General features: G+C 35.7%; 1 protein-coding gene across 2 annotated transcripts; it reads right to left on the bottom strand.

The window, feature by feature from the left end:
* Cxxc4 (CXXC finger protein 4) lies at positions 1-26,783 on the bottom strand. Of its 2 annotated transcripts, XM_047565621.1 has the most exons (4): positions 26,602-26,783; positions 26,408-26,482; positions 22,606-23,939; positions 1-4,006 (listed from the first exon to the last, which is right to left on the bottom strand). In XM_047565621.1, exons 3-4 carry the CDS (start codon positions 23,680-23,682, stop codon positions 3,962-3,964), a joined length of 1,122 nt encoding a protein of 373 aa, XP_047421577.1. In that variant the 5' UTR covers positions 23,683-23,939; positions 26,408-26,482; positions 26,602-26,783; the 3' UTR covers positions 1-3,961. The 2 variants fall into 2 exon arrangements, with proteins under 2 accessions (XP_047421577.1, XP_047421576.1); XM_047565620.1 differs by lacking the exon at positions 26,408-26,482.
* Positions 26,784-27,473: the final 690 nt, after the last annotated feature.

The raw sequence follows: 27,473 nt of genomic DNA, 5'->3' as shown, positions 1-27,473 counted from the left end.
TGGGCAAATTGAAATGATTTTTTTAAGGTTTTTTTTTGTTTGTTTTTTTTTGTTTTTTTGTTTTTTTGTTTTTTTACAGTTTTGTACATGCCCCATAAGTGATTTTCTTTAATAAATACACTGTTTTCCAAAACTGCTTTTTTAAATAATTGCACAAGCATACATACACCTTACACAAATATCTATTAGAAAATTTAATAGATAACTGCACAGTCAGAATAGGAGAACACTGTGAAAGGAGTACATTTTGTGGCCCATGTTCCTGAAATATCTGACTATTTTGCAATTGTGAAAATGGAATCCCTCCTAACAGTAGCTGTCTTTTATTCACTAGGAATACAGATCTCAGTGTGAAATGCCAAATTTAATAAAAACAAAATCTGAAACATTTAGCTGTTACATGAGAACCAACTGTTTGATATCACTATGAATCTAACCATGATCAAAGACCCACTACAGCTTTTTGCTGAACATGTTTGACCCTGAATAGTGAGTTCATTTAACTGCTTTCCTTTTTTCATTATTTGATTACAGATACTATCAGCTTAAAGGCTTCATATGCTTTAGCATTAATTGCACAACTTGCATGCCGGGGTTCTGAAAGAAAAGAAGGGAGTATTCCTTTCTTTGAGTGATTACTTAATTCCTAATAAGTCCATCATCTCTTGCTCCCTGTAAATGTGTTTAGAAGAAGCAAGTTGAGTGTTAGAGATTAGGCAACCAGGAGACATTTTTATATATGCTTACACTAGGATAAGACTATTACTATTTTCTCTCCCAAGGATGGCAATGTTACTACTTTGTGAATATGTTTCCACTTGTACATGGACAAGCAGAGTCCATTAGAAAACCACTTTGGTCTGAAGGCCTGGGATAAGAGAGGTTCACATTATGATATTCTCTGATGTTTGGATACCCAGTGACAGCTGAAAAGGACATCTGCTCACTACACCATGTACCTACACCCAAGTATTTTCCATGCTCCCCCCAAATGCTCCCAGGATGTGGCATCTCCTTGAGAAGACATGACCCTGTGTCTGTGTACCTCTCTTTACAAAGTGTTTTTAGCTTCATCTGTTACTTTTACATTTTATAGTATACACAATCTATATTCTGATTGCCATGTTCTGAATTTTTTTTGATACTGAATATGAGACACACAGTGAGAAAATTTTAAAAGTTACATCTTATTGGTATTTTAGGATAATGAAAAGTGTAAACCTTCAAGTCTCCACCCTAAGGTGATGATGATTAAGTTCTACAAGTTCTTGGTACATGAACACAGGGAGAAGAATGCTAGGGGACGTCCAAAAGAGTAATATCTTTTCTTCAACATCACCAATGAGAACTTTATATGCATCCTACATCATATAAATAGAGGTTAAGAAAAACAAAAAGTGGGTGATTTAACCAACAGTCTCAAGAATAAAAATATAAAGGAACTAAAGAAAAGCTAACACTGTTCCATTTCAATAATCAACATATTTTCTTTCATTAAAAAAGTGAACTGACATGTAAAACACCACACTTTACAATATACAGATTCATTAGCTCTTTAAAAAAGCAGACAAATAAAAACACATCAGGACATGCAGTACAGAATGTATTTTAGACTGTCATTACATTGCTATGAGATCTTTATGTTTGTATGCCTAATAAAACCTGAATAGAAGTTTGTTTCAGTTGTATAATAATCATTTTACAAAAAACAAGGCAAGTTTCCCATTCAAGTGTGAAAGTAAGTTCTCACTTACTTGTAATTAATTAGCAAATTGGTAAACAAAAATAATGTAAAAGAAAATAACATAAAAATGGAACAAGAAAGAACTCATATAGCTTTCATTGGTCCTACAGCAGAAATAAGAAATTCTATCTAGAAACCATCAAAAGAATACATATTAAGTAGAAAGTTATTGCAAACTTAATATACAGCACATTTTAGCTTGTGATTATTTACTTCTCTAAACATAAATGTGTGTAATACATAATGAATTTTCCTCAAAAAGGCATCGTGGCCACAACTGCAGACCATGTAGTGGTACTCTAGGCAAGTTAAGTCACATTTGTCTTTCACATTGGTGTTTCTGTGTGCCTTAAGTCACTCTTCCTCAAAGTTCTCTAATAGTGAAGTGCTCCTTCTGCTTTTTAAAAAATCTTTCCTGTGTTATCTTTTCCCGTTCAAAACTACAACTAGATTTTTAAAAATATTCACCTGCTAGTCTTTCCAAAACTTCATACTTTAAACTTCTTACTGCTCCATTACTCTCTCTTCTCAAGTTATTTTTCTTCTTCTGATTTTTTTTTTCTAACATGTTTCAACAGGCTCATGGATATAGTGGGCTAAAATAACCAGCTAATGGGTGAAGAACGAAGAAGGTGCAATAATGTGGCAATTATATATTCTATGTATTTTCACTAAACTAAGTTTTATTCCTGAAACTGAAAATAACTTTTACCGTCTAGCCAAAAAATAAAATAAAATGCAAATAATGTTTGTCCTAATAAGACAGCCTTAAGAAGCCTGTCACATTCTGAAAACCAAATCTTACCTTTGAAGGTAGTTCAGGAATTATGAAACATTAGATCTTTTTGAGGGGGGTTGTAGGGGTTGGCTTGCATTTATGAAATTCCACAGACCCTACTGCTCAGGAATGAAAGCATCCAAGAACAAAAATGGGAATGACAGCAAAGAAGCATTCCACTGAGAGACCAGGGGAAGAACACTGGTCCAACTGGGAGGCTAGAGAAAGGAGGAGAAAGAGACAAAATGCCTCATTTCATAAATGTGTCTCTTACTAACTTAAAAATATACCCAGCTGTGCCTCAAGGCAGGACTTAACATATTCAACTGTTAAGACACAACTCTCCATTTGATATCACACATGGAATTAAAACATCTGGGTATTCTTTATTAAGTTTTTATTTTTCCTATCAAATTAAAAAAAAAGAGCAAAATATAAAAAAGGACAAAAACATATACAGCTCATGTTTGGTTGGGAAAAAAAGTCAGTCATGAATTTCTCCCCCTAAGATCTGACACTTTTTACTTCAGCCTAGAAAACACTGGGTGTTCTTTTCTTTTAATAAAAAATTTTACAACTGATTCTGCATTTTTCCAACTACTCTGAGTACTCCGCTTTACAGTGCAACCCAAGACAAGTCAACTACACTAAGTATTTGGGAGGTATACCCTTCTGTACAGCTCGTTTGTAAGCAATGCAAGTGCATAACCACTACTCTAATATAGTGCTCAAAAGATTAATTGAAACTTTCATAACATCTTCCCCTCTTACAACAATACAACTGAAGGTCATTGCTGGATGCATCGTTCTTAGTCTTGTAAAACTTGGCATCGAGTCTCTACGGAAAGATGCATGGCAAAACAGTGCCAGTGATGTTGCTGCTTCTAGAAACAACTGGCAAAAAATATTTAAAGCTAAAATTTATTGCTCCAGATTTAACTTGCAGAACCATACTGTTGTGTACAAACTGTTAATCTCCATAGATGCTCAGACATGATTGTCTCCTTGTGTCTAAACACACAAAATACAAGCTGCTATCTGTACAGTTTACAGTACCGAAACACATATATTTGAAAATGAAGTATAGATATGTACTTTGCAAAGATACATGATTTTACAGCAGGGGTTTACCCAAACTTATTTTGTACAGCCACTTTCAAAATAGACAACAACTTCACTAGTATATCTAAATTACATCAAAGAAAGAATCAGTGTTTTGAAAGGAAATAGACTGGCCAATTCCCCAAGCTCCCAGGTTATTTTTATGTGTCTTTTTTTCTTTTCTTTTCCTCTTTTTTATTTTTTGAAGAAACCCCTATACATAAAATGAAAATAATTTCTGGATATTTTCTTCAGTGATGGACTAAGCAGTTTCTTAAAACAAGACATTAGTTTGCCCTTCATTTCCAAATGCCTTGAAAATAAGATATACTACTGCTTTAAAAGAACCATCGGAATGCTTCAGCGCTGGGAACAGGTGTTCTCTATAAAAAAAGAGCAAGAAAACAAGTTAAGCTTTCTTTCTATGCCAATATAAAATTAGATTTTTCTCCTTTACACTTCAGCAATATTTTTAGTCAGCAATATACACAACATAATGACTTGTATATTTCAACATCTAATAAAAAAGAAATGTTCAATCTTAGCACATTATAAAATTTAGAATATTAAGCTTAATGCTAATTAACTGAATATAATGATTAAAACATATGGTCTTTAGAAAATACAGGAAATACAGCCTGATTTAGGTATAGCAATGAAAATAAAGGAAAATAGGGATGCCCATATAATTCTGAGTGGATCATCTTAGTGTCAGGATAACACATGTAGATTGCACAATCACATCATGGAATAGGAAAGGATTCATTTTTGTTATTTAACTTTTGACATTAATCACTTTTCCTGATAGACCTTCATTTAATTATTTTTCTATTTCAAAAGATAATCAGCTATGCATGTGGTCTTTAATGTGTGAAATATATACATTAAAAGCAGATAAAATTACTATAATTGAATTACTCTACCTTTAACCATGTTAGATAAATGTGACAAAAATTTAAGCTGAAATTTACACCACTGTTATTTTTATGTACAAAATCACAATGTACACATATGTATGCAATCTATACAAGGCTGATGTCAGAATTCAGTGAAGTAACTCTTTATTCTGGATAATTTCTTTAATAGCAGGATAACAAAAATTATCACAACAGTACTACCTATATCATTTAACAATTACTAAATGGTAAAAATATTTCTGTAGATAATCTAATGAGAACTATACTGACATATCACTAAAGTGAGTGAGTCTATACTTTGAACAAATTAATATGTATAAAGCAAACTGATACTAACCAATGATACTCACTGGAGTATAACTACCCCTTTGTACACATAAAAACACTAGAAATGACTGTGCAAAATAATAAGCTAGCACTGAAAGTATAAACCATCCTTCTAACAAAAGGCTATATTTACTATGAGGGTTTTTTTCCTTGTTGTTAAATAAATAGTAGTTGAGCCTAGTTTTTTCTGTAATTAACATTCAAAAATTCATCATATCATATCTTTCTTTAAAATGCCTCATCCTATTCTATTGCATGCATTCTAATGGTATACATGAAACAATCACATTAACAGTGAAGGTATAGAAGGAATAAGTCAACCATATATTTTCCTATAGAGGCAAATGGAAGAGAGTTGGTTTATTCCTCAGACCAGTCTGACAAATCTGTGAAAATTATAAGATGGCTGTTAAAAATAAGAATATAAATTGATAGATTAAGTGTTGTCAATATACATATACTCAGTGAATGTATATATACTCAGTATATATATACTCAATGAATGTAAATACACACATACACACACCTTGCAGAGGCATCTTAAGACAATGTTAATAGCACTAGATCTTATATTTCAGAAAATACATGAAAAATTCTACCACAAATGCTTTGATAATTGAGATTAGCTTTTATTTACTTTCTCATGAGTTGCTTGGTTAACATTCGCCTATTGTAATAATGTCATCTAAAATTAAATTATATTAATTAAGATATAATTAGAAATTTAAACAAATTAAATAAGTACTTTGGGAAGTAAATCTGCTTTTCACTATTTGCACTAAAACAATCTTAAAAAAAAAAAACTGTCCTCATGACCAAAAACAAATTTCAAAATGAATGTATTAAGAATAAATTAATAGGGTGCTGGGGTTGTGGCTCAGTGGTAGAGTGCTTGCCCAGCACATGTGAGGTACTGGGTTCAAACCTCAGCACCACATAAAAATATATCAATAAAATAAAGATATTATGTTCATTTACAACAAAAAAATTTTAAAAATACATTTACATACACAATTTATTGAACTCAACTTTGCATATATATGAAAAAATTAACTTGTGAAGCTTCTTGTCAAAGCACAGAAAGGCCTACTATTCTTGTGAAAGTAGTATGGATTTTATTAATATTTTACTCTTATCCTTATGATTTATTCAGTTTTCACCCCTCTACTTCCCTGTGCGTACCTAGATTCTCATAACTGATATGGCTAGTGAGAAAAATTTCTTTACTACTTTCCCAAATTAACTTTTGAATAATAAAAGTAATAATTATATATCCTGATTACATTTATTTAATCATTACTAAAGGAGTTACACAAAGTAATAAGAAACATCACATATCCATTCTAATATTCATATTTTACACACACACACACACACACACACACACACACACATATGTAGTACATGAAAACTTCAGTTTATACCAGATGCTAACTTGTTGGGTGATGCCAACTAAGAATAAATTTTGTATGAGTATGCACACTTATATAAATGTAGTCATTTTTAACAAGATAAATCAGATCCAAGTATATCCATGCAATTATAGATCTATGGTTTCACATATGAAAAATAAACATGTGCATATATATTCATATATATTCACATTTATGTGTATATGTTTAGCAGTGATGCCAACTTACTCTCAGATGCCAACTGGAAACAAGATTATAAATATATACTTATGTAATCTTATATCTTGATAAACATATATGTTTATGAAGACAAACAGAAAAAATATATGGAGTAAGTAGATTTTTAAAATGAGTTGAAGTCCTTATGCTTTAGATATACTTTTAAATCTCCTTTCTGATTTTTCTGTTCTTCCTGTGTCCCTTCCTGGTACTCAATTTTAATTGCAATATTTTAAAAATGTAAGCTTATAAAATGCCACCCAGTGTCAAAGGTCATTGTTGTAAAGGAAAAGATAACCATTTCTCAATGCTTGCTAGTACTAAAAATTAAACCATGCAAGTGTGAGAAAAGCAGAACATAGGTTTTCATACAAAAATAATCTGTCATAAAATAGCATTTCAGTGATGCTATTTTGTGATGTTACTCTGGACTGTGACACACTGACAATTCATTGCAGAAGTGAGAAGGTAAGCAGAGATACACACTTAAAGAATTATTTTTTCCTTATGTTGAGATCTTTAAGGTCATGAAACCTAAAATGATTAGTTGGGAAATCACCTAAAATAAAATACGTGAGAAAAATTAGGAAAACCATCAGTGCATTAATTGGAACAAATTATCAAGCTATTCACCAGAAATTTATAAAACGGTTTCCCTAACGGTTTCATTTCAGGGTTATAAAAAGAGCAAAACTGTTTAGAGTGGGAGATGCTACACAAAACCCATGTATTACCTCCTACCCAATTTTCATTATGGTCAATAGAATTTTACTTGAGGTCTGGACTGAGTTCTTTTTAGTCAAGCAGAGTAAAGCAACACTACTCACAGGTGAAGTATTGGGTTCAAATATAAGTTACTGTACATATTTGGGGGCACATCTTCACTAATTCTGTTAACTAATGAGGTCATCTTTGTAAGAGGACTATTTTAAATGGTTTGGGGGCTCAGCACACCAACGTGGGAGATTAAGTGACCTGACCAGCTACCTTCAGGTTATATAAATTCAAAGTCCCAGCTGGGGAATCACACTCTTGATGAGATTACAGTGACTTTCTGGATCTCAGTGATTCTTGCAGGGGATAGTTATCCTGAGTGACAGGAAAGTCAGATTCCCCTGGAAGAGAAGGGGGCAGGGCGGTAAAGAATAGAATAGAGTTGATAGGCATTGTTTAAGACAGCCTTCACTGCTCATGCAGGTGCAAACACTGACAAATAGCAGTCTTGCTCCCAGGAGGTTGTGGGGAAACCTGCGGTCCCCCATCCCTTCCCTTTTGGGGACTGCTATAAAGAACGGTAATCCAGAGAATTTATCCACACAGAGGCCCGATACAAAATGACCTTCAAGCTTAAAAGAATGTCTTCTGTTTCTCCCCTAAATGACTTTTTAAGGTAAGGGAATTTTCTTGAATAAAAGAATGGTATGATCCAAGCTCAAATACATTTTGACACTTACATTTACTTTTTAAAAAAAAATATGAAAATTGTTAATGTCTCTGGTAGAAATAATTTCAGTTTGATTTTTGTTAAATCAGCAATAAACAGCCTAAAATCATTAAAAATCTGCCAGTTTAAGAATGTTTCTTTCTTTCTTGTTTTTTTTTTTTTTTTTTTTTTTTTTTTTTTTGGTATCTGCTAAACAATCATAAGGACTATAGTGTCTTTTGATCAAGCATGCAACTATATATTCTTATAAGTAATATATCACATCTAATAAGAACTCAGCTCCTAAAAGCGGAAATTGAAAATGGGGCATCTCTAAATCAGCATGTATGAGAATATACGGATTGGTCATTCCTATCTACATACAATATGTAAAATGTAGTAGAATTCACAAGACTGAACTTAAAACTAATCACTTTTAATGAAGTTAGACCTATGGTTTCTAAGAACAAATTAAAGAATTCTTGATGCTGAATCTCAGAAAGCATAAAATTTTAAGTTGAGATAACTATAACATTAGAATTTCTACAACTAAAATTATATCTATTTTTCCAATATTTATTCATATACTTCCTAATTCAAAAGTTTCAGTGACTCATCTAGACCCTCAGAACTTTACTATAAAACAGATGGCTCAAATATAATGCATTAGGTGTGAAAAATAGTATTTGGGGTGCCATTTTTTTCTTACACTAATCAAAAGGTAATTTTCTATTTTTCCATTTACTATGAATTAAAGAAACAGAAGTCTCATCAAATCATTGTTTGATTCTCAAACAATGATGTGAAGTATGATTTTTTTTCCAACTAAAATTAAAGCAATTTCAAGTGGTTAGCCAGTACATATAACCTATTTTAAGACCTATAGAAATATTGTTTTCACTGTGAAGAGTCTTACAAGTTTCTCAGACTTCTGGGTATCTAAGGACTTGAAATTGGAAACCTTCAATATTTTAGCCTACGTTCCCACACTGGAACTTGAAGAATTTAATGAATTGTTGAATTCTGTAATGGAAAGGATGTAAATAAATATGATAAAAATAACAACAGGTGCTATTGTTTTCTTTTAGCTAACTGATTATGTTTTCCTGACTTTTTATAATCTTTCAAACTTTGAGAGTTCTTTGAATGAACAAAAGTAAAAGGACTGCTGATAGTGGGAAAACTTCTTTTTTTGATTTGATTTATAAAAATGAAAAAATATTGTTACATAGGTTCTTTGCCTTTCTTGCTGACAAAATTTCAAAACCTACCTGAAGAAATGAGACAAAATGTTGCATATACAATTTGTGAATATGAATATACACACATTAATATAAATGAATACACATTAATGAATAATTAATGATTATTGTATAAAAACCGAGCAAAGGTGGATACATCCTCAAAAATTTTTAGCAGAAATTTTTTCCTAAATCTTACTTTTAAATAAAGTATTTAAAAAATCTTAGTTCTAATAGAGTTTTAGAAAGCACTGGTATAGCATAGATCAGTAAGTATGAGAGAATTATTAATTTATGATAAACAATCACACAGCCAGGGGCAGTGGTGCACACCTGTAATCCCAGGGTCTTGGGAGGTTGAGCAGGAGGTTTGCAAGTTTGAGCCCGGCCTCAGCAGTTCAGGGAGGCCCTAAGCAACTTAGTGAGATCCTGTCTCAAAATAAAAGATAAATAAATAAATTTATATATTTATATATATAAATTTGGCTCAGTGGTTAAGTTCCCCTGGGTTCAATCCCTGGTACCAAAAACAAAACAAAGCAAAGCAAAACAAAAGCCATAGCACAATAATTTATTATTATTATAAAAAAACTTTTTATATTAATACTTTGTTTAAAGCTATATAGATTGATATAATTTCTATCTTTGAAGTTAAACCTCACTTTCTTCTTTGCTCTGTCATATACATGATATATATATAATACCAGATTAATCTTTCTCATAATTTGGATTTGCATATCATGTATGTCTTTGGTACAATCAAACCCTATTTTGGCCATTATGCAGATGTAAGCTAAAACCAGCAATCATATCACCACTAACAGAAATACCACAGCTTGAGTGATGCACTAAGTAAGTAACTGGATACTTTTTATGACTCAATTTTTTTTGGTTTTTTTTTTTTTTTTTTCCGCACCGGGGATTGAACTCAGGGGCCCTCGACCACTGAGCCACATCCCCACCCCGATTTTGTATTTTATAGAGACAGGGTCTCACTGAGTTGCTTAGCGCCTCGCTTTTGCTGAGGCTGGCTTTGAACTCTCCATGATCCTCCCGGTTTAGTCACCATGCTGCTGGGATTACAGGCTTGGACCACGTGCCTAGTTTATGACTCAATATTTTTAAGACCTTAAATATGATTATAAGGAGCACTCCACTGTTTTGGTTTCCCAGCTGACATTTGTGGCCAGGATTTCTGTGATTAATTGTGGAGGAATAGTGATGGCCTTTTCACTGCCATCCATTCTCTATTGGCTGTTGCTCCTGCTCATGCCAGTGAATCTCATTCTCTCAGTCCCCTCCTACACTGCCACCACCACCCTCACAGTCACCACTGAGCTCACAAGGTTTTAGAAGGCAAACCTAGCTAACTTTGAAAAAAGAAAGTTGAGTTGATAGATCATACTGTAAAGGCATTGAGTCTGCATGTTTGTAGAGCCTGTTAGGAAAACACGGCACTAAAGGAGATCATATATATGGCGTGTTCCTGAGTTAGTAGGAAGGAAAACAGGAGACTAGCATCATGATGCACACTAGTTCAGAAGGGATGCAGAAAGTCACCCACTTTTGGTCCTAGTATCTAATGTAACCACTTCCTTTATGTAAGTCTCCTGATTAATGCTGAGTATAATTATGTTTCAATTAGATTTGGTAAAAATACTTCAAACCATGTCATCTCAACTAATAAGAAAATTTGCTGTAATATAAATGAGTAGTTTAGTGATTAAAATATTCCTGGATATATAAAAATAAAGTATGATATGATTATAGCATGGTAAATAAAAAGGACATTTTTTTCAATGATATACATATTAAGTCATTTTTAACCCAATGTGTAAGAGGGAGTGTGAAAGGAAATTAAAAGTAAACTTGAGATCAGAAAGCAAAAAGTAGGTTAATAAAATCTATACTACACTATCAAGAATGACTGAAATAAAGAAAATATTTATATACATTCATATGTGTATATTTCATTTGTATATTCAGATTCCGGTTACAGAATCTGAATATATATGTGTGTGTGTGTATACAAATATATATGTGTGTATATAAAAGTTTAATAATTCAATCTTCTCTGGAGGTCACTAATAATTTCTGTTGAATGCAACATCACCTCTAGGTGAAATCATTGATAACTAGCTATTGAAAAACAAGACAAAGCTGTTCAACAATTTAAAAAATTCTGATTAAACTTAGTGAGCTATATCAACTGTATTGCTCTTTTATTGAAGAGAAAAAGAAACATTCACATAACATGAGGAAATGTGAAGTCACTTAAAAAACGACTGAGGCACTATTTAACCTGAATATTAAAGCTCTGATTTGGGCAGCCTCTAAATTGTATTCAAATAAAAAACAATAGTTATGCATAATATCCATAAGTAATTCAAATTATGAGGCTTCTTGTCCTTATTATAGATTTGAGAATATTTATTTTTTGATATTATATAAAAGTGAAAATGATAAGTTTAATAGAAAAGTGTTCTCTCAGGCTAAGTTGAGGAACATTTTGGTTGTAGACACTGAACTTCATTTTCTTCACAATATTTTATGATTTGTGACCAGCTACCAGGATAGACCCAGCCTAGAAATCACTGGATGTTTTACGTCCATGAAGTACCAAGAGGAATTTAGAGAACATTAATTCCAAACATTTCAACCAATTAGATGTTATCATCAAACTAATGTACTTGTTTAAAACTACATTTCTAAGAATAATATGCAGCTTTTGGAGTCTTTCTTCCTCTTTTCTTTCTTTCTCTCCTCCCTTCCTCCCTCTCTTCCTCTCTCTCAGCTATTGGCCACCACACAGAATGCTCCCATTCATAATCACCCACACTTTGACTTTTCAGTATTTCTCCTTAACAATCTTTACAGGCAATAAAATCTTAAGTCAACAATAATTTTAATTTTTTCAAGTTTTTTTCATATTTCGTAGCTCTTTAGAAATACTTTTTGGTTCATCTACCCTCATTAAGAGGCTATGTATTACAAAGCATTCCTCACTACCAAGGCAACAGCTTATCATGTGCTAGAACACATTCTTGAATACTTAGATTCCAATTTATCCTCAGGAAATTTTCACAGCCTACCTCCTTTTCCATGAGTATCATGTGCCCCATCACTGTGCAAACATTGTCACATTCACTTAGTTAACTATCGAAGTAAACTAGTAAGTTAGGCTTATTAGCCTAACTTTTTTGAGGCACAGAGTTTATAAGAAACAATAATTAGTATTCCTTTCATCATCATTCTTCTGGAATATTTTCTGTGTTTAATTTTGCTTTTCCCAAGAAATTCTCCTTATAACCACTTAAAAATTACACTAATATTTTTGAACAATTAGCTGCTTATGAATGTGGGTTGACCTCTGTCTCCCTAAACACCATCATTAATTTTGAGGATTAGTTTTGTCATCTTGGCCTTTCTGTTTCTGAATGCAGATTTGGGAATTATTCCTAAAGAGAATTATTTATTTATTTATCTATTTATTTGGTTATTTATTTATTTATATTTTTTGACACCAGAAGTGCTTAAACATTGAGTCATATCCCCAGTACTTTTAATTTCTTATTTTGAGACAGGGTCTCACTAAACTGCTGAGACTGGTTCTGAACTTGCAATCTTTCTGCCTCAGCCTCCCGAGCCACCGGGGATTAAAGAGTACACCGCCATGCCCGGCTGAGAATTTTCTTTTTCAAAGAAAAGAAAAGAAAAGTTGATTAGTTGCCCTGAAACTAATATTTCCACTATGGTAAATGAAAAATAAACAATGCTGAGTTGTTCTAGCAGATCTAAACCAAGATCCATGATATCTTTTCATAAATTTGAGTAATTAACTATTACTACTTTTTTTATTTAAAGGAAACTCAAGACTGACCTGGAGCATGACAATCCTATCTGCCAACATACTCATCCTTTCTGATCTCCCTTAAATCTATAGCAATTCTGTTGCCTGCCTATGTTTCCTCCCTCCCTCCCTCCTTCCCTTCCTTTCTTTCTTCCTCCCTCCCTCTCTCCTTCCTTCTTCTATCCTCACTTTTCTCCTTCTTCCCTTCTTCCATCCCTCCCTCCCATCCTTCCTCTCTCCCATTCCTTACTGCTGTGTCTCTTCCAATATACCCCTTTCTTTTATTCAGGTGAAACAAAGGCTTCCAGTAATCTGCAAAATGTGCCTTGGAATATAGCGAAAACTTAAACTACAACACAGAAATACATGAGGCACCAAGGTAGGGATCATATCAGTCTGTACTACTTGTCTAGAGTTGGAGGACTAAACCAAGAATGAACTGAAGAATTCTAAGGCTTTTTAAATAGATGTGACATTGCTTTGGCGGTTTTCAAAAACTTGAATTATATCATCTTAAATCTGTCCATTGCTTCAACTGAGGATTCGAATACAAATAGGGAATGAAGTACTTTGAATGAAGACCTAACTAGACTAGAAGAATTACAAGGGTACTGAAAAAATGCAGTTAGGAGTATGGAAAAATTTAGGTTCCTTAAGCCAGAACACACGAATATGTGTGCACATATATACCCATAGAACTTTCTACAGGTCCTAAAGAATTAACAGTTCCTACCTAATGATTTGCTCAATTGAATTTAATTCATCAAGGGTTTACTATGTTCTTAGTAATATGTATTCATGAATATACAACATGGGTATAGACCTGCCTAGAAGAAATAAAGACACACTATTTATACCGACACATTTAAGTTTTTATCCTGTTAATGATATTCAAATACATCTTGGTTCCTCAGTTGTACAATAGTGTTGTTGCTATTACTAGTGTATCTCAAACTTTCTGACCACAACCAACAGAGAGAAAGACATTTTACACAGCAGCCAGGACGTACATAAACATATATTTGGGTAAACATAAATAAGTGAACCAGTAGTTTAACAACATATGCTATAGGTGATGCACTTGTATCTTTTCTGCTCCATTCTATTCTATTTTCTAGAAATCCTGTTGGTAATCCAACATACTGGTTTCACAGACCACTAATCCACTATAACCTGCAACTTGAAAAACACACACCACCATAAAAACAGCACACCTCCACATCATTCAAAACCATATTCATGTTAAGGAAATCACACAAGGAAAAATCCAAAATAACTCCACTTCACAATGAGTTTAACTCTATATAGAGCAGGCTTACAGGAAAAAAAAAAAATCTATTCTAGGGGAAAGAAAACAAATCAGTATTCTCTATTTTGTTTTTCATGGACTAAAACAGGAACACAAAATATTTAATGTTTAATAGAAGATTTCATATTTTCTCATTTCTCATCTACCTACATCTCACCTTTATATTTTTTCTTATTCTTGACTCCATTAAAATCATCACTTACCTCATTTAATCTATAAGAATGAACAGTTTCCATAGAAAAGTCATTCCCTAGCAAAATAATCTTTCTACCACTGATTTACTACCACTATTTATCACTATTTCCACATAATTTAATTTATATGGTCTTCTTTTGAAATTTTATTTTATCTATTTTCACTCTGTAAAGTTTTGGAAAAAATACATTTCTTCAGAATTTCCTGAATTTGCTGAAATCTACAGAAATGTCCATCACTCTCTCTGAACTAAAAGCATATATCCCTTTCTTTCCTCATCCTACTTGACCTCTAATATTTTGATGCTCTATCAATCATCCAGTTATGGTGTAGTGTGTTGGGCAAGAAACAGTCTTTTCAGCATAGTTTTCCTATAATTAACACTATTGTCTACTTTTTCAAGAATGTCCCCTAAAATATGAATTCAAATGCAGATGAGACATAAATTGGATATAATTTTTCTACCATCTTGAAAGTACATTTAGTTATGCTTTAGAATTAGTCTACCAAGTGTTTCAAATGTTTAAATAAAAATAATAATATCAGCTATGACAGTCTGCTTTTTTTTATCTCTGTCTTCCACTTCACTCCAGCTTCAGCTCTCTCTCACTCATGAGTTAAGTCATGAAAAAATTATCTTTCTTCCTTGTTAAATTTTCCATTCTCTACAAAACTTTTATAACTGCTGAAGGAAAGTGGACATGCACATTGCACTTTGACAAAGTTCCTCCTAGATATTGCATTGTACCCTGGCTTGAATATTTCTTTCTCCTCTGTTTTAATCTTTCTTGGTTAGCATTCTAAATCTTTTAGGGCTGATCACCATTCTTTTCCATAAAAACACCAGCCTATCCTATTACTGGTTAATAACTGTCTTCATTTCACAAACATTATTTTCTTACTAAAAAGAAAAAGGAATCTCTTCATAGTCACTTCCCTTTTATCTCAAAATCATATTTACCTGTCTTATTTCCTACCTATGCTACTATACATATGTATACATAGTCCAGTTTTCCAATATCTGTTAAATATGTTCAATTTCTATTATTTGTTAAACATGTTCTCCAATTAGAATTCTTGAGAAGCATTTAACCATTTCTTTTTTCCAATGTTTCTCTTGAACTCATTAATTTACATTTAGAATAACTCACTGTTTCTGTCCAAAGAAAGAAAACAAAAGTCAAAGGAAGACATTAGGTCAGTAATGTGAAATGCATGCATACATTTGCCTGTGGTCCACCTATGAGAAGATAAAGAAGTGAACAGTGATGCTGTTCCTGTGGTAACGAAGGAGAAAGAGCACTGAATGATTTCAACTGGCTCTCCACGTCTGCTGATGTCACTAGGTAAATTTCTCATTCTTCTAGGGTATTTGACAATACAGGCATGAGAGCAAGCAAACTTTTATCAGTTTATCTCTTCACAAATGAATTCAGTCAGCTCCCTGCAAACTCAGTGATTAACACAAATATTCAAAATATGCACATCACAGTATAGTCTATTTGAGCTTTAACATCTGAAAACTATAAGGAACCTGTTGGTGAAACAGCTATAAATATAGTTCTCTTGAGGTATTTTTTATTGATGACTTTAAAATGAGTCTGAGAAATTACATAGCATCTCTTAGTTTGAAAAACATTAACCTACATGTAATATTAAAAAGTTATAAGGTACATTGATATCATTACTTTCATCTTAATGATGAGGAAATAAAGCTTAGAGAAGTTATGCTAATGTACCTAACGTCAATCAACTGGTAAATTAGATAAGACTAGTGGCTCTTTCCATAACCTCCTCCCTAACTGTGTGATAACATGGTACAAATATAAATTTTAATAGAAGAAAAAAATGTAAGGAAATGAGTAGTGTATTTCCTGAATATAATTTATACACTGGTTTTATATCAACTGAAGAAATAACCTTGAAAGTGAGATATTTGAAAAGTAAGGTTTGCTTTGTCACTAAACTATTTAGTAAGATAGATAGTGAAATAGATGTGTTAAATACTAAGAAAGAGAAAAGAAAAAAAATCACAAGTTTAATTTCATATCCACACACAAATTCTTATGCTCTTAAAATAAATTAAGAGAAAGCCCAGAAGTTTCACAGAGGAAAAAATATTCCTCATAATATTTTAGAGTAGAAGTTAACAAGCCTGCTGGGATCTTTTTAGCCCCTGCAGAGCTCAGTCTTCAACATTATTAAATGGCTGTCGCATCTGAAGTATGGTACAACATAACTCAATAAACAACAGAAAACATATGACGCTGAATGGAGGGAGGCTTTTCGATTACACTGCAGAATAATTCAATTTCAGGACAGGTGTTTGCATGTGATAGAACAAGATATGACTCAGGAATAAAATCAACCATGCACCCCTCCCCTGATACTTTGCAAGTCCTAAGGATAATAGCATAATACTAGATGAGAAAGTGTAAGAATACTCAGAAACACTGAGAACAAGTGAAGAAACAAATCTATGCATATGCAAAATCCTCAAATTTTACAGATAATTAAAAAAAAACTTTCCCGAAAACAAGTTTTTTAAAAAGTTGTTTTCTAAAGTGTTTTACTTCCTCACACAAGATTATTTGACATTCGAATCAGAATGTGACAGAAAAATCACACTATGAATAAAAGTTAAAGATTTTTTCCATGTATTTTTGGTTTACGTTAGCTGTTACATAATTAACTTAAGAACAGGAGAAAAACTGAAGGTACTCCTTTAAATGAATCTTTAAATAAACATCTTGAATTAAACCTTTCACTTTAGCTAGATATGTCTACATGACGAATGCAAGGATTTCTTTTTTCTTTTTCTTTCTTTTTTTTCAGTATTTTGTATAATGAAAGTAAAATTAAATGTAAGAAGTGGAAGCATATCCACTTGTGTGAAATTTGTTGAATCACAGAACATTTTGTTAAGTTTTTTCAAAGCAAAGTTAAAGTGCATTGTTTACTGGTAAAAGTTAACTACATATTCAGGACAATCTGACAAATTACCCCTAAGCAATACATTGTAAGAACATTAATAACTTCAAAAGACTTCTTAAAAAAACATCTTCAACCTATGCCTGGGAAATACTCAAATAGTTGAATGTTCAACTTCGTATTCCAAGAGTATTCCAACAGTGTTTCCAGTATCCCCCCACTTCTTCTATGGTCCAAACAGAAAATATGGATGAAATGTCCAACCTTTCTGCATACTTTTTGAAGTTTTACCCTTAAAGACTATTTTATTAAATAGTTCTCTATCAATTCATAAGTTTGACTATGCAAAACTTAACTTCATGCAGACAGATGGCAAAGACTATTCAAAATACACAATCTATTCATCAAAAAACTTAAAAACCAAATAACTTCTATTACCTTCCTCATCAGATAGACTTTCCCTTCTTAGCCAAATATTTTTAACTGACTAAGGTCAAAATTAAGTATGAAGTTTAATTTTACTTAATTTGTTCTTATTGGCTTTCTGTTTACTACTGTTTTGTTTGAAGATGGCTCAATTTCAAATAAATATTGTTATAGTATAATTTACAAACAGATTTTGATTGTTTTGTTATTCCTAATCACCTCTAAAAGATTGTCTGATTTCACATGATGTTTGGTTGGGTGAAAGTATTAGTTTTATTGGGGAATTACTAAAAACGTATGCTTCCTTTAAAAAATTATCATTATATTTAAATTAAAGATAAAACTATGTATTTATCATGCACTATGTATTTATCATGTATACAGAAAAAACTAACTCTTGGATTAAATCTAATGATGGAAAGAGAACATCATTGTACTTAACTACATTTCAATGCATGGGGTACACATCTGTTTTGAGGCTTACTTTAAACCTGAACCCCTCTGAGTTTTTCTCTTATCATTTATAAATTAATAATCTTTTTGATAAATTATTTTTAGGTTATATTCTAGTGTTTAATATACTGTTATTTTACTTGCTACTAAAAAGTTCCCCGTTCCCTTTTACAGCCAATTATATTTTTTGCATTTTTGTATTAAAAATTTATGGTTCCTACTGGCATGTTTTTAATTCTTGAAGATTGAAAACTCATTTTAAGATTAGGACAGAAAATGACAAATTGAAGAATGTTTCAATTATGATATGAAACATTTATATTTTATCCACAAGATTTTAAAAAGTTCCTAACCTTCAAAAGTGTACACAAGTTCAATTATTAACTACTTTTTACACTAACTATACAGGTTCTGAATTTGAATGATAAACCTTTTTTATGTGTGGTCTACTGGTGAATTTTCTCAAGAAGCAGGTGCCATCTTCCTGCACAAATTGCAGATAATGCTTTGTCTAGATTTTCACAACTGCTACATGTATGGTTGGATTGTTAGAACTTAGTATATGTATGAAATATGTCTTCCCCTGCTGCCCTCCAGAAAAATAACAAACAAACAAAAAAAACACACTGAATCAAGTTATCAAGTTTGGGATAGTATCTGAATGTTATTCACCACACCCCTTGGAAGATCAACTAATCTCCTGGAACTAAACTATTGTTAGCCTGTACCTTCAGCAGATCAATTTTTAAAAGAAAGACAAATACTTTTTCTAAAAGAATGGGCCCATCCTTCTTCTGGTTTTCCAGTTTCTCAATGTCTTCCTTGTAAAGTGGTGGCAGTATGTAACTTGCAGCAAGGAGAGCCAGGAGTGGGGGAGGGGAAACCTCCTGAGGCACTGCTTACTAATGTAATTCCATAAATCAGCTAATGGGAGAGAAACCAGATCTGTGTGGTCTCTAATGCTGTCCCACTGAGATCAATCATGTCACCTGAACAACGTTCAGGGAATAGGAGGCCAGGGTTGCCCATGGAACAACTTTATCCCTTGAACCACATCAAATTGAGATATTTTTAAAAAGTTAGATTTTCATGAACGGAAATCTAAGTATAAGTGTAAACACTTTGCAAGAGACAAAGTGTTGTTATATGACTTAGGGCAATAAGGATTATTCTATATAATCACATTTTAAAAAATATCTAGGATCTTAATATTGATCATCAAAGACCAAAGTTTTTTAAAGAAGTTTTTTCACCAAGGAGCACACATTATATGTAATAACTGCTTTTGGTAACTAATGGCTATTGCAATTTTAAATGAACAGTGTCATATGCAAATAAATAATGTGGAATATCACAAAATACATTTTATGTACATTATCTTACTGAATATTATAAAGGGTGATTCTATAAACATATTTCTAGGACATTAAATGATGCTTTTAACATTACCCTAATGTAGATTTAAATAGTTTCAAAAGGAATGCTAGAGTGGGGGATTAAAAAAAATTGTGGGCAAGAATCCCAACACATGCATGTCAGTCTGTCTTAATCTCAAATTTATGTGAGATTATGCCATAGTCCTTTGAGATGAAAACAAGTCAAAAGGAAGGGTATATGAGGTTTGAAGTGATAACTAAGATGAAAAGTTATGATTATGATCCAGATGCTAATTTATATCCATATTTTAAAGATAATAAATTTTACTATTGAGTTTACACCTGAAATCCACAGATAAGAACCTTATTGAGTCCCAAATCATTATCCTTAGACAGCAGTCCATCCAATGTCCAAAACACCTTCTCAGATGGTGAATTAAATTAGAGAGGGAAAGTAGGTCAGCAGGCAGACTTTTCACTGACCCCAAATCACTGTACCAGACTTGGCTCAGGCATGTACGACCTATCACTCTTCCCTGTATTCAACTGGTTTCTCACAACCACGACTTCTGGTTACACATGGATTTAAGGCAGCCATGCTGCCACTGCCACTTTAATGACCCAGGCAGAAGCTTAGAAAATTCTGAAAGACTATCTCTTTGTCTCCAAATAATATTCCACTAATAATGTTAGCATTAAATGACAGACCAAGCTATCATAGGAAGGAATCTTTAGTTAGAATATCTTGAGAATCCTTCAAAGGGAGAAGTTTGTTCCTCTCCTGTCCACACCCTACCTTTCAAAGATCAACAGAACTTTTGTGCATGAGAATTTTAAAAAAGGAAAATAAAAGGTGATTTGTGGTCAAAATGACTAACAATTTTAAACATACAACAAGCTTGTGAGAACACTATCAAAAAAGAAAATAAGAAAATCTATGAATAATTTTAGACTGACACGTCAGCATAGAAACTTGTGTAGAAAACCTGTTGGTGCTCATAGCAAGCTCCTCCAGAGTGGTTACTTAGTACAGAAATCAGCATTATCCAATGGCTCTATCCACTATATACCCTAAATTTGGATGCATGAGTCTAGCTACAGATGAGGCCTAAAATACCAAATCTTTAGTTCTATATACATTTCAAGAGAAAATAAAAGCCATGTAGTCCTCATCAATTGGACATAAATATGAAACTTCAGTATGAACTGAATACATTTCCCATGGCTTTCCAGATCTACAGAAGTTACAATGATTAATCCAGGAAAAAGAATTTAAAAGTTAAATTTTGCCACCTAAGAATACATGAATCTGCACTGTTGTTATTATCTTTGCTTAAACAAAATTGCCAAGGAAATTATAATAAACCACCATGCAGTAAACTTTCAACAAGGACATGATTTCCTTAAATGAAGGAATAAATGCAGTATTTTAATGAAACTGATCATAGTCAATAATGATATCCACATAATACCATTTTTTCAGAATCCCAAAGTGCTATTTGCCTTGACATATGAATAAAAAGTTTTAAAAAATCTGTATCTTCTTTGTATTCAGATCAGCAACGAATATCTTTAACCCTTATATTTATCCTTTTAAAAATCACATCACAGTTATTCATAGAGAAGACTTCTCTGAAGAATGCTCAAAATTTTTAAAAGAATGTACATGTATCATTTTTATGATAACTCAAGAGACCCACTATTATCCTACCATCCAGTCATGAACATCTAACATACTGTTCTTAAAATTTTTATCAAGGGACTATCTATGATTACTTGTCCATATATTTTAATAAAACACCAGAACATTTATCTATAATTTCCCATTTTAGCTCTTTTTGTTTTGATCAGGATAATATATGCAATATTTGTCAAACACATCCATATCTGTATTAATCATAATTAAAAGTATATTGAACAATTACTTATGTGGTCATTTGTACAATGTCTGTTTTAAGAACACATTGGTAAAAGAAACTATCATTGACCATATAAGGTATCAACCTGCACTTGGTGTATAGGGCAATTTTGTAACCAAAAAGTGATTACTTTGTCCACTGCTGAGCCAAAGGAAATTTTTTTTCTTTTGTAACTGAGTTTTAGGAATCATTCAGTTCTGAAACTATGTAAGATTTTTAAAAATAAAATCCCAACACCTGCCCCAAAACTAACCAATGGCATCCCTTTATTCTAAGTCATATCTCCTTAAAAATTGCTGGTGACCATCAGCTTTTTATACTATTCCTGCTTTCTTTAAAAATACCAGATTAAAAAAAAAAAAAAAAAAAAAAAAAAAAAAAAAACAAAAAAAAAAAAACTTCCTGTTGAGGAGAGAAACTGTTCTATAAGAGGGTAGAAAATTCTCTTTCGAATCCAGGTATTTTTACTTCAATGAAAAATAAATATATAAATGCTTGTGTGCCACAAACCGTGTCCTCACTCTTATAATTGGGCCACTAGTAAGTCTCTCTTAGCCAATGAACATTTAGGATGTGCTGTGTCCAATTCTTTGGGCAGAGTTTTTTTTTTTTTTTTTTTTTTTTTTTTTCTTCTTTTAATAAGTAAGAGGGGGACATTTCAAATCACCAAGGGAAAATACTGACCATATTGCATCTGAAACTTCTGATTTTTTAGACCAATTGTATCCCCCCTCCCCTTCCGAGATAGAAAGGAGGGGCACCCTCTCTAGCAGAAGGGCGGTAACATGTGAAGTACAGCTGGGGCGGGCGGTGGAGAGGCCATGCCCTCCGCAAACCACCTACAACTGTATCTCACAACCTGAATGAAGCTTCAGAAAAGGGGTTCTGCATCTTGAAGCCAGACAAGAAGCCCTGCAGGGGAGAGGGGAGGGGAGTGAGGAGGGAAGGGGAGAGACTGGGAAACAAGAAATCATCTCCTCTGACCTCTAGTGAAGTGCCAGGTTTTTTCTTTAGCTCTTCACATTTTCTAAATTTGCAGATCTGGTGTCCCGTTTTGCGGTTCCTGCAACTGCTACAGACGCCACAGTTGATGAGCCTCTTGCAGGGCACGCAGACCCCACACCTTTTCCTCTTCTTCTTGGCCGGGTTGGCTCCGCCAGCTCCCCCTGAGGAGGACGAGGAGGAGGAGGAATGATTCTGCGGGCAGTCTGCCAGATTGGCAATTTGAAACGCACTGTCTGTGACGGCTGCTGAGGCTGCTGCGGGGGAGTGAAGGGCTGTCATGACGATGACCCCTGGAGGTAATGAGATGCCCCCTAAAGCCGGGATAGCGGAAAAAGTCCCCACGCGCTCGGGGAGATTCATTATCTCTGCTTCAGCAGCGCCGCATTTGAGCTTGTTCATGCATTCCCCCGCCAAAGGTCTGCAGTGTTCAGGGGATAAGGTGGAGAGGAAATTAGTATTTGCCATTTGCAACGACGGCTCTGGCGGGCAGCCAGCTTTCCCCAGCCTCTGGGAGTCGTTTCGGTGGTGCATGCTGGTCCTGCTGCCGCCGCCGCCGCCGCCGCCGCCGCCGCCGCCACCGCCGCCACCGCCGGCGGGGAGGATCGCCGAGGAGGAGGCGGAGGAGGAGGCGGCGGCGGAGGAGGATTTCCTGCCGCCCCCGCCGCCCCCGCCACCGCCCCCACCGCCGCCGCCGCCGCCGCCGCCGCCGCCCCCTCCGCCGCCTCCGCCCCCGCCGCTGCCCCAGAGCATGGCGGTGGCGGCGGCGGCGGTGGCCGCGTTGTCGCAGTTCCAGGGGGACATGCCGATGCGCGCGGCGGCCGCGGCAGCGGCGGCGCTGCTGGGGAAGATGGGGGTGGTGATGCGCGCGATCTTGGCCGCCTGCGGGAAGGCGCCCCCGTTGGTCTTGTAGAAGGAGGTGGCAAAGGAGCGGTAGCGCTCCATCTCCGAGTTGTAATCCACAAGGCTGTTCAGGGCCCCCTCGGGCAGGTGGCTTTCCTTGGGCAAGCCCGGGGCCTCCGGGCTCGGCCCGGGCTCCACGCAGACATTGGTGTTCATGGTGCAGGGGGGGAAGAAGGGGTGCAGGGTGGAAGTGGGGACCGTCTGGTCCGACACCTGGGTGGGAAAGGGGGAAAGGTGGGGGGGAGGAAAGGGTGTGATGGTGGTGTTGGGGTGGGGGCCGAGGCGGGAGGGGAAAGTGGGTCCGGGTGGGGAGAGCAAGGTGAGGGCTGCTTTATTCCTCTCTGGGGCGCATTTCCACAGACGGTGAATTCCCAGGCAGCGTCTTCTTTTGCATTATCCTCCAACTGTTACAACTAAAATAAAGAAAGTCATTCCAACGGGCTGCACGAGGAAAAAGATTAAAAATAAATAAACAGCCTCCCTCACTACCCCACCGCAGACACCAAAGGCTCCCACATTCTTCTGTCAGGTCGTTTGCATAACAATCATCGAGACGTGACCCCCCATTTCTGCCCCCGCAACACTCCCAACCCTGGCTCCCTCCCTCCCCACAGCAAACCACAGCTCCTCCCCCCTATTCTTGTAACCCTCCTGAGAAAATGTATTAATAGCCAGGATACCCAGGGAAAGTGGGAAGACGGGGGTGACAAATGCTGAGGGAAAAGGGCAATTGGAGTGCTAAAGACATGCAAATCAGGGGTGGGAGGGCGATACTACCTATAAGCAGAGGGCATTTAAACATTATGAAATGTGTGAACAAGTGCTGCCTGGGCATGCAAATGCTGTAAAGTAGAAAACAGCAATGGCCCTATGAGGAAAATGAACAGGAAATTAGCAAATGAAGTACTGAGAAAGTCTACAATACATCCGAGTATAAACTGTAAGCAAACACAATACAACTGAGAGCTAAGAGACTGCCCACATACAATCTGAACTAAAGAGGCAGGGAAAAAAGAACTACCAGCTGCCACAGTGTCCTTCTGTGTCTGCGGTCATTAGTTTGAATCCCAGCACAGCTGGCTCTGTTAGGGTCTTAATTCAATGGACCAAGGACAGGTCTCAATTGTACAAGCCATTTGGTGGTGGGGCTTGGTGGGGGTAAGAGGGTGGTGTTTTACTTGTTTAAAAGAAAGGAAGAAAAGAAAGATGGACTAGATAAAATTTTAAAAAAATAATACAAGCAATGTCACAGGCTTTTAACCAAGTGCCTGCAGCCTCTGTAAGAATATTCCCAATCATTCCTAATGGAGATTGCTGTCTCTTCCCAAGACAAGAGGAAAGCATGGGGCTTTTTTTTTCCCCCCTTAATGATCTCTTACCATCACTGATTTTTACATTGAGTAAAAGGAAGGGGGTCCCTTGAGGTGTTGTTTACCCAAAGAAATAACCATTTAAATGATTTTTCCCCTTTTGCTCTTTTTGAGAGGAAAGTTTAATGTTAACTGGGTATTTGCATTCATCTCTGGTTACAGGCCATTATTATGCTTTAAGAAGAGGTATTTTAGTTGTTTATTACAGAGGAAGAAGTACATCACAGTCTTTTAAGAAGTAGAGCAAGGACATAAAGTGTATATTCACCTAAAAACCAGTTTCTTTGTTTCCAGATATTTTTTTTGCCAGAATATCTTTTTGTGACATCTTTTGAAGACCACAGATTGGTCTAGAATTTAGAGTTCAGAAAATTCTAAATGGGGGCCCAGTAGTCTCAGTCTCAAATATTCAGAGTTTAAAATGGATATCAATTATAGTAATTATGCTTATAATTAGATTAATGAACCATTTATGCCCAAACTCCAAGTGCAAAAACTTCAAGACCTACTGATGAGGCGTCCTAAAAAAGAGGGGTTTATGTAAACAAATCCCTATTAGGCAAAGTAAATCAAGATAAGGAACCTCACCCCAGGCTGGATTAGAAGCTAGCAGGCATCTTTCAATCACAGCAAGTCCCTAATCACTCAGGAACCTCCTCTGTGGTTTCACATTAGGGAAAACTGCTCCCTTCTGAGGTCTGATGGCAATACAAAGGGTGCCCCCAAAATGCTCCTGGCTAAATATTCTTGATGCTTGGAAGGGGGTGGAGGAAGACACAGCAAGAATATGCATATAGCTTCAGTTTCTGCGAATCACATTGTAACTGCAAGACCATAATAACTGCTACTCAGTAAAAACTAGTTATGCCAACCATGCAATAGATATCATCACACTGAGTGGAGGGAAATTTTTCAACATTTTAGTCTTTTGACCTTGTTCCAAAAAAAAAAAAAAAAGGAAAGAAATAATTTAATGTCCCTTTTTCAGAGTCAGAGTGGTGTTTTCAAACAGAAGCTCTCCTTGCTTTTCTGATTGCCATCATCTCCCTCCTTCCCACCCCAAGGTTTAATGCCACCAGAAACTGTAAAAAATGATTGTACCCAGTATCCAGGTCATTATTGTTTAATCAATGCATCTCTGGAGCATGAAAAAGGTACCTAAGCCACAGCTATTGTTTGCATTTTATTTAAAAACAAAATAAAACACACACAAATAACTATAGTTCTATACCAAAGCTAAATTAGACACACATACTTCATGATCCTGTTTTGCCTTTAAACAATGTGACTGTACATGCCTAAGATTATATGTCTGGTCTACCAGAGACATAGAGATCAAAGGTCATATTTAACATTCAGGAGGAGGGGCGGGTGCAGATTAATTAATAAATTAATACAGCCACGGTTTTTAACTGCTGGAGTCCAGCATTAATAATCTACTTTTACAATCCCAACGGACAGCAAACATTTAAGAGAAAAAAGCCAGAGAAAGAGAAAGAACAATCACTTACCAGTCTCTTTTTATTTGGGGAGCCTTAGAATTTGCAGACGCTGCCAGTCTGCCTTTAATTAGTTGCACATCACCCCTAACACAAAGAAACACAAATCCAGATGTGTCTTGGCAGCTCCCAATTACAACTTTAATACTTGTAAACAAACTGTTGGGGAGGGGGGGGTAAATAAATATGCGGATCAAAAAAAATACCTGTAAATGGCTTTTTTTTTCTTGTTGCAGAGAGAAGGAGGAGGAGATGGTGTTAGTGGTGGGGGTGGAAGGAGGAGGAGGTGGGGGGAGAGGAAAAGAGCCGAGTGTGAGTGTATGTGTGAGAGCGCGGGGCTGTTGTCGGTGGTCTCTCCTCTCCCAGCGCGTTGCTCTCCGTCCGTCTCCAGTCGCTGTGTGCGAGGGAGGGAGGGAGCCGGGGAGTCTCTCCTCTCTCTCTCCCTCTCTCTCTCTTTCTCACCCTCCCCCCTCTCTCTCTGTTTGTGTGTGTGCGTGTGTGTGGTTGCTGGGGGAGGGGAGCGGAGAGAAAGACGAGGGAGGAGGTGTGGAGGCTGGGGGCGGGGGCGCGGGGGGGGGGGGCGATTGGCGCCGAGGTGAGGAGGACGCAGGGACGTGGACACCTACTGATGATTGGCTGCAAATTACACGGGGAACAAGAGGCGCACGCGGGCCAGCGCTCCTTTTCACAAATCCTCTCCTCGGCAGAGGAGCCACGTTTCCCTGCTCGCCTGCCGATCGCCCTCCCTCCCCGCGCCCGGCTCCCGGGCTCAGCCGCCGAGCACACAGGGCTGTTGATTATTTTCTTTTGCTCTCGGAGATAATTGTTTGGAAGGGATGGAAAGAGGGCGTTTCCGCCACTCTCTCTCCCTCTCCCTCTCTCTCTGCGTGCGGGGGGTGTGTGTGCGTGTGCGGGTGTGTGTGTAAATAAACTTGTCTGGGTTTTCTGGCTGGGCTGAGAAGAGCAATGCAAGAAACAGAGAAAAGGTCGTGTTTGTTGGAAGAATGCTCTTAGTTCGCACCCTACCGCATGCTTCTAAATAATTTTCCCGGTGTTCCCAGGAAGACTCAAAAAAAAA

The sequence above is a fragment of the Sciurus carolinensis genome, chromosome 10 (assembly GCF_902686445.1).
Source record: "Sciurus carolinensis chromosome 10, mSciCar1.2, whole genome shotgun sequence".
Classification (NCBI taxonomy): Eukaryota; Metazoa; Chordata; class Mammalia; order Rodentia; family Sciuridae; genus Sciurus; species Sciurus carolinensis.
The sequence above is the reverse complement of the archived record's forward strand: the minus strand, read 5'-3'. Positions and strand labels throughout refer to the sequence as shown.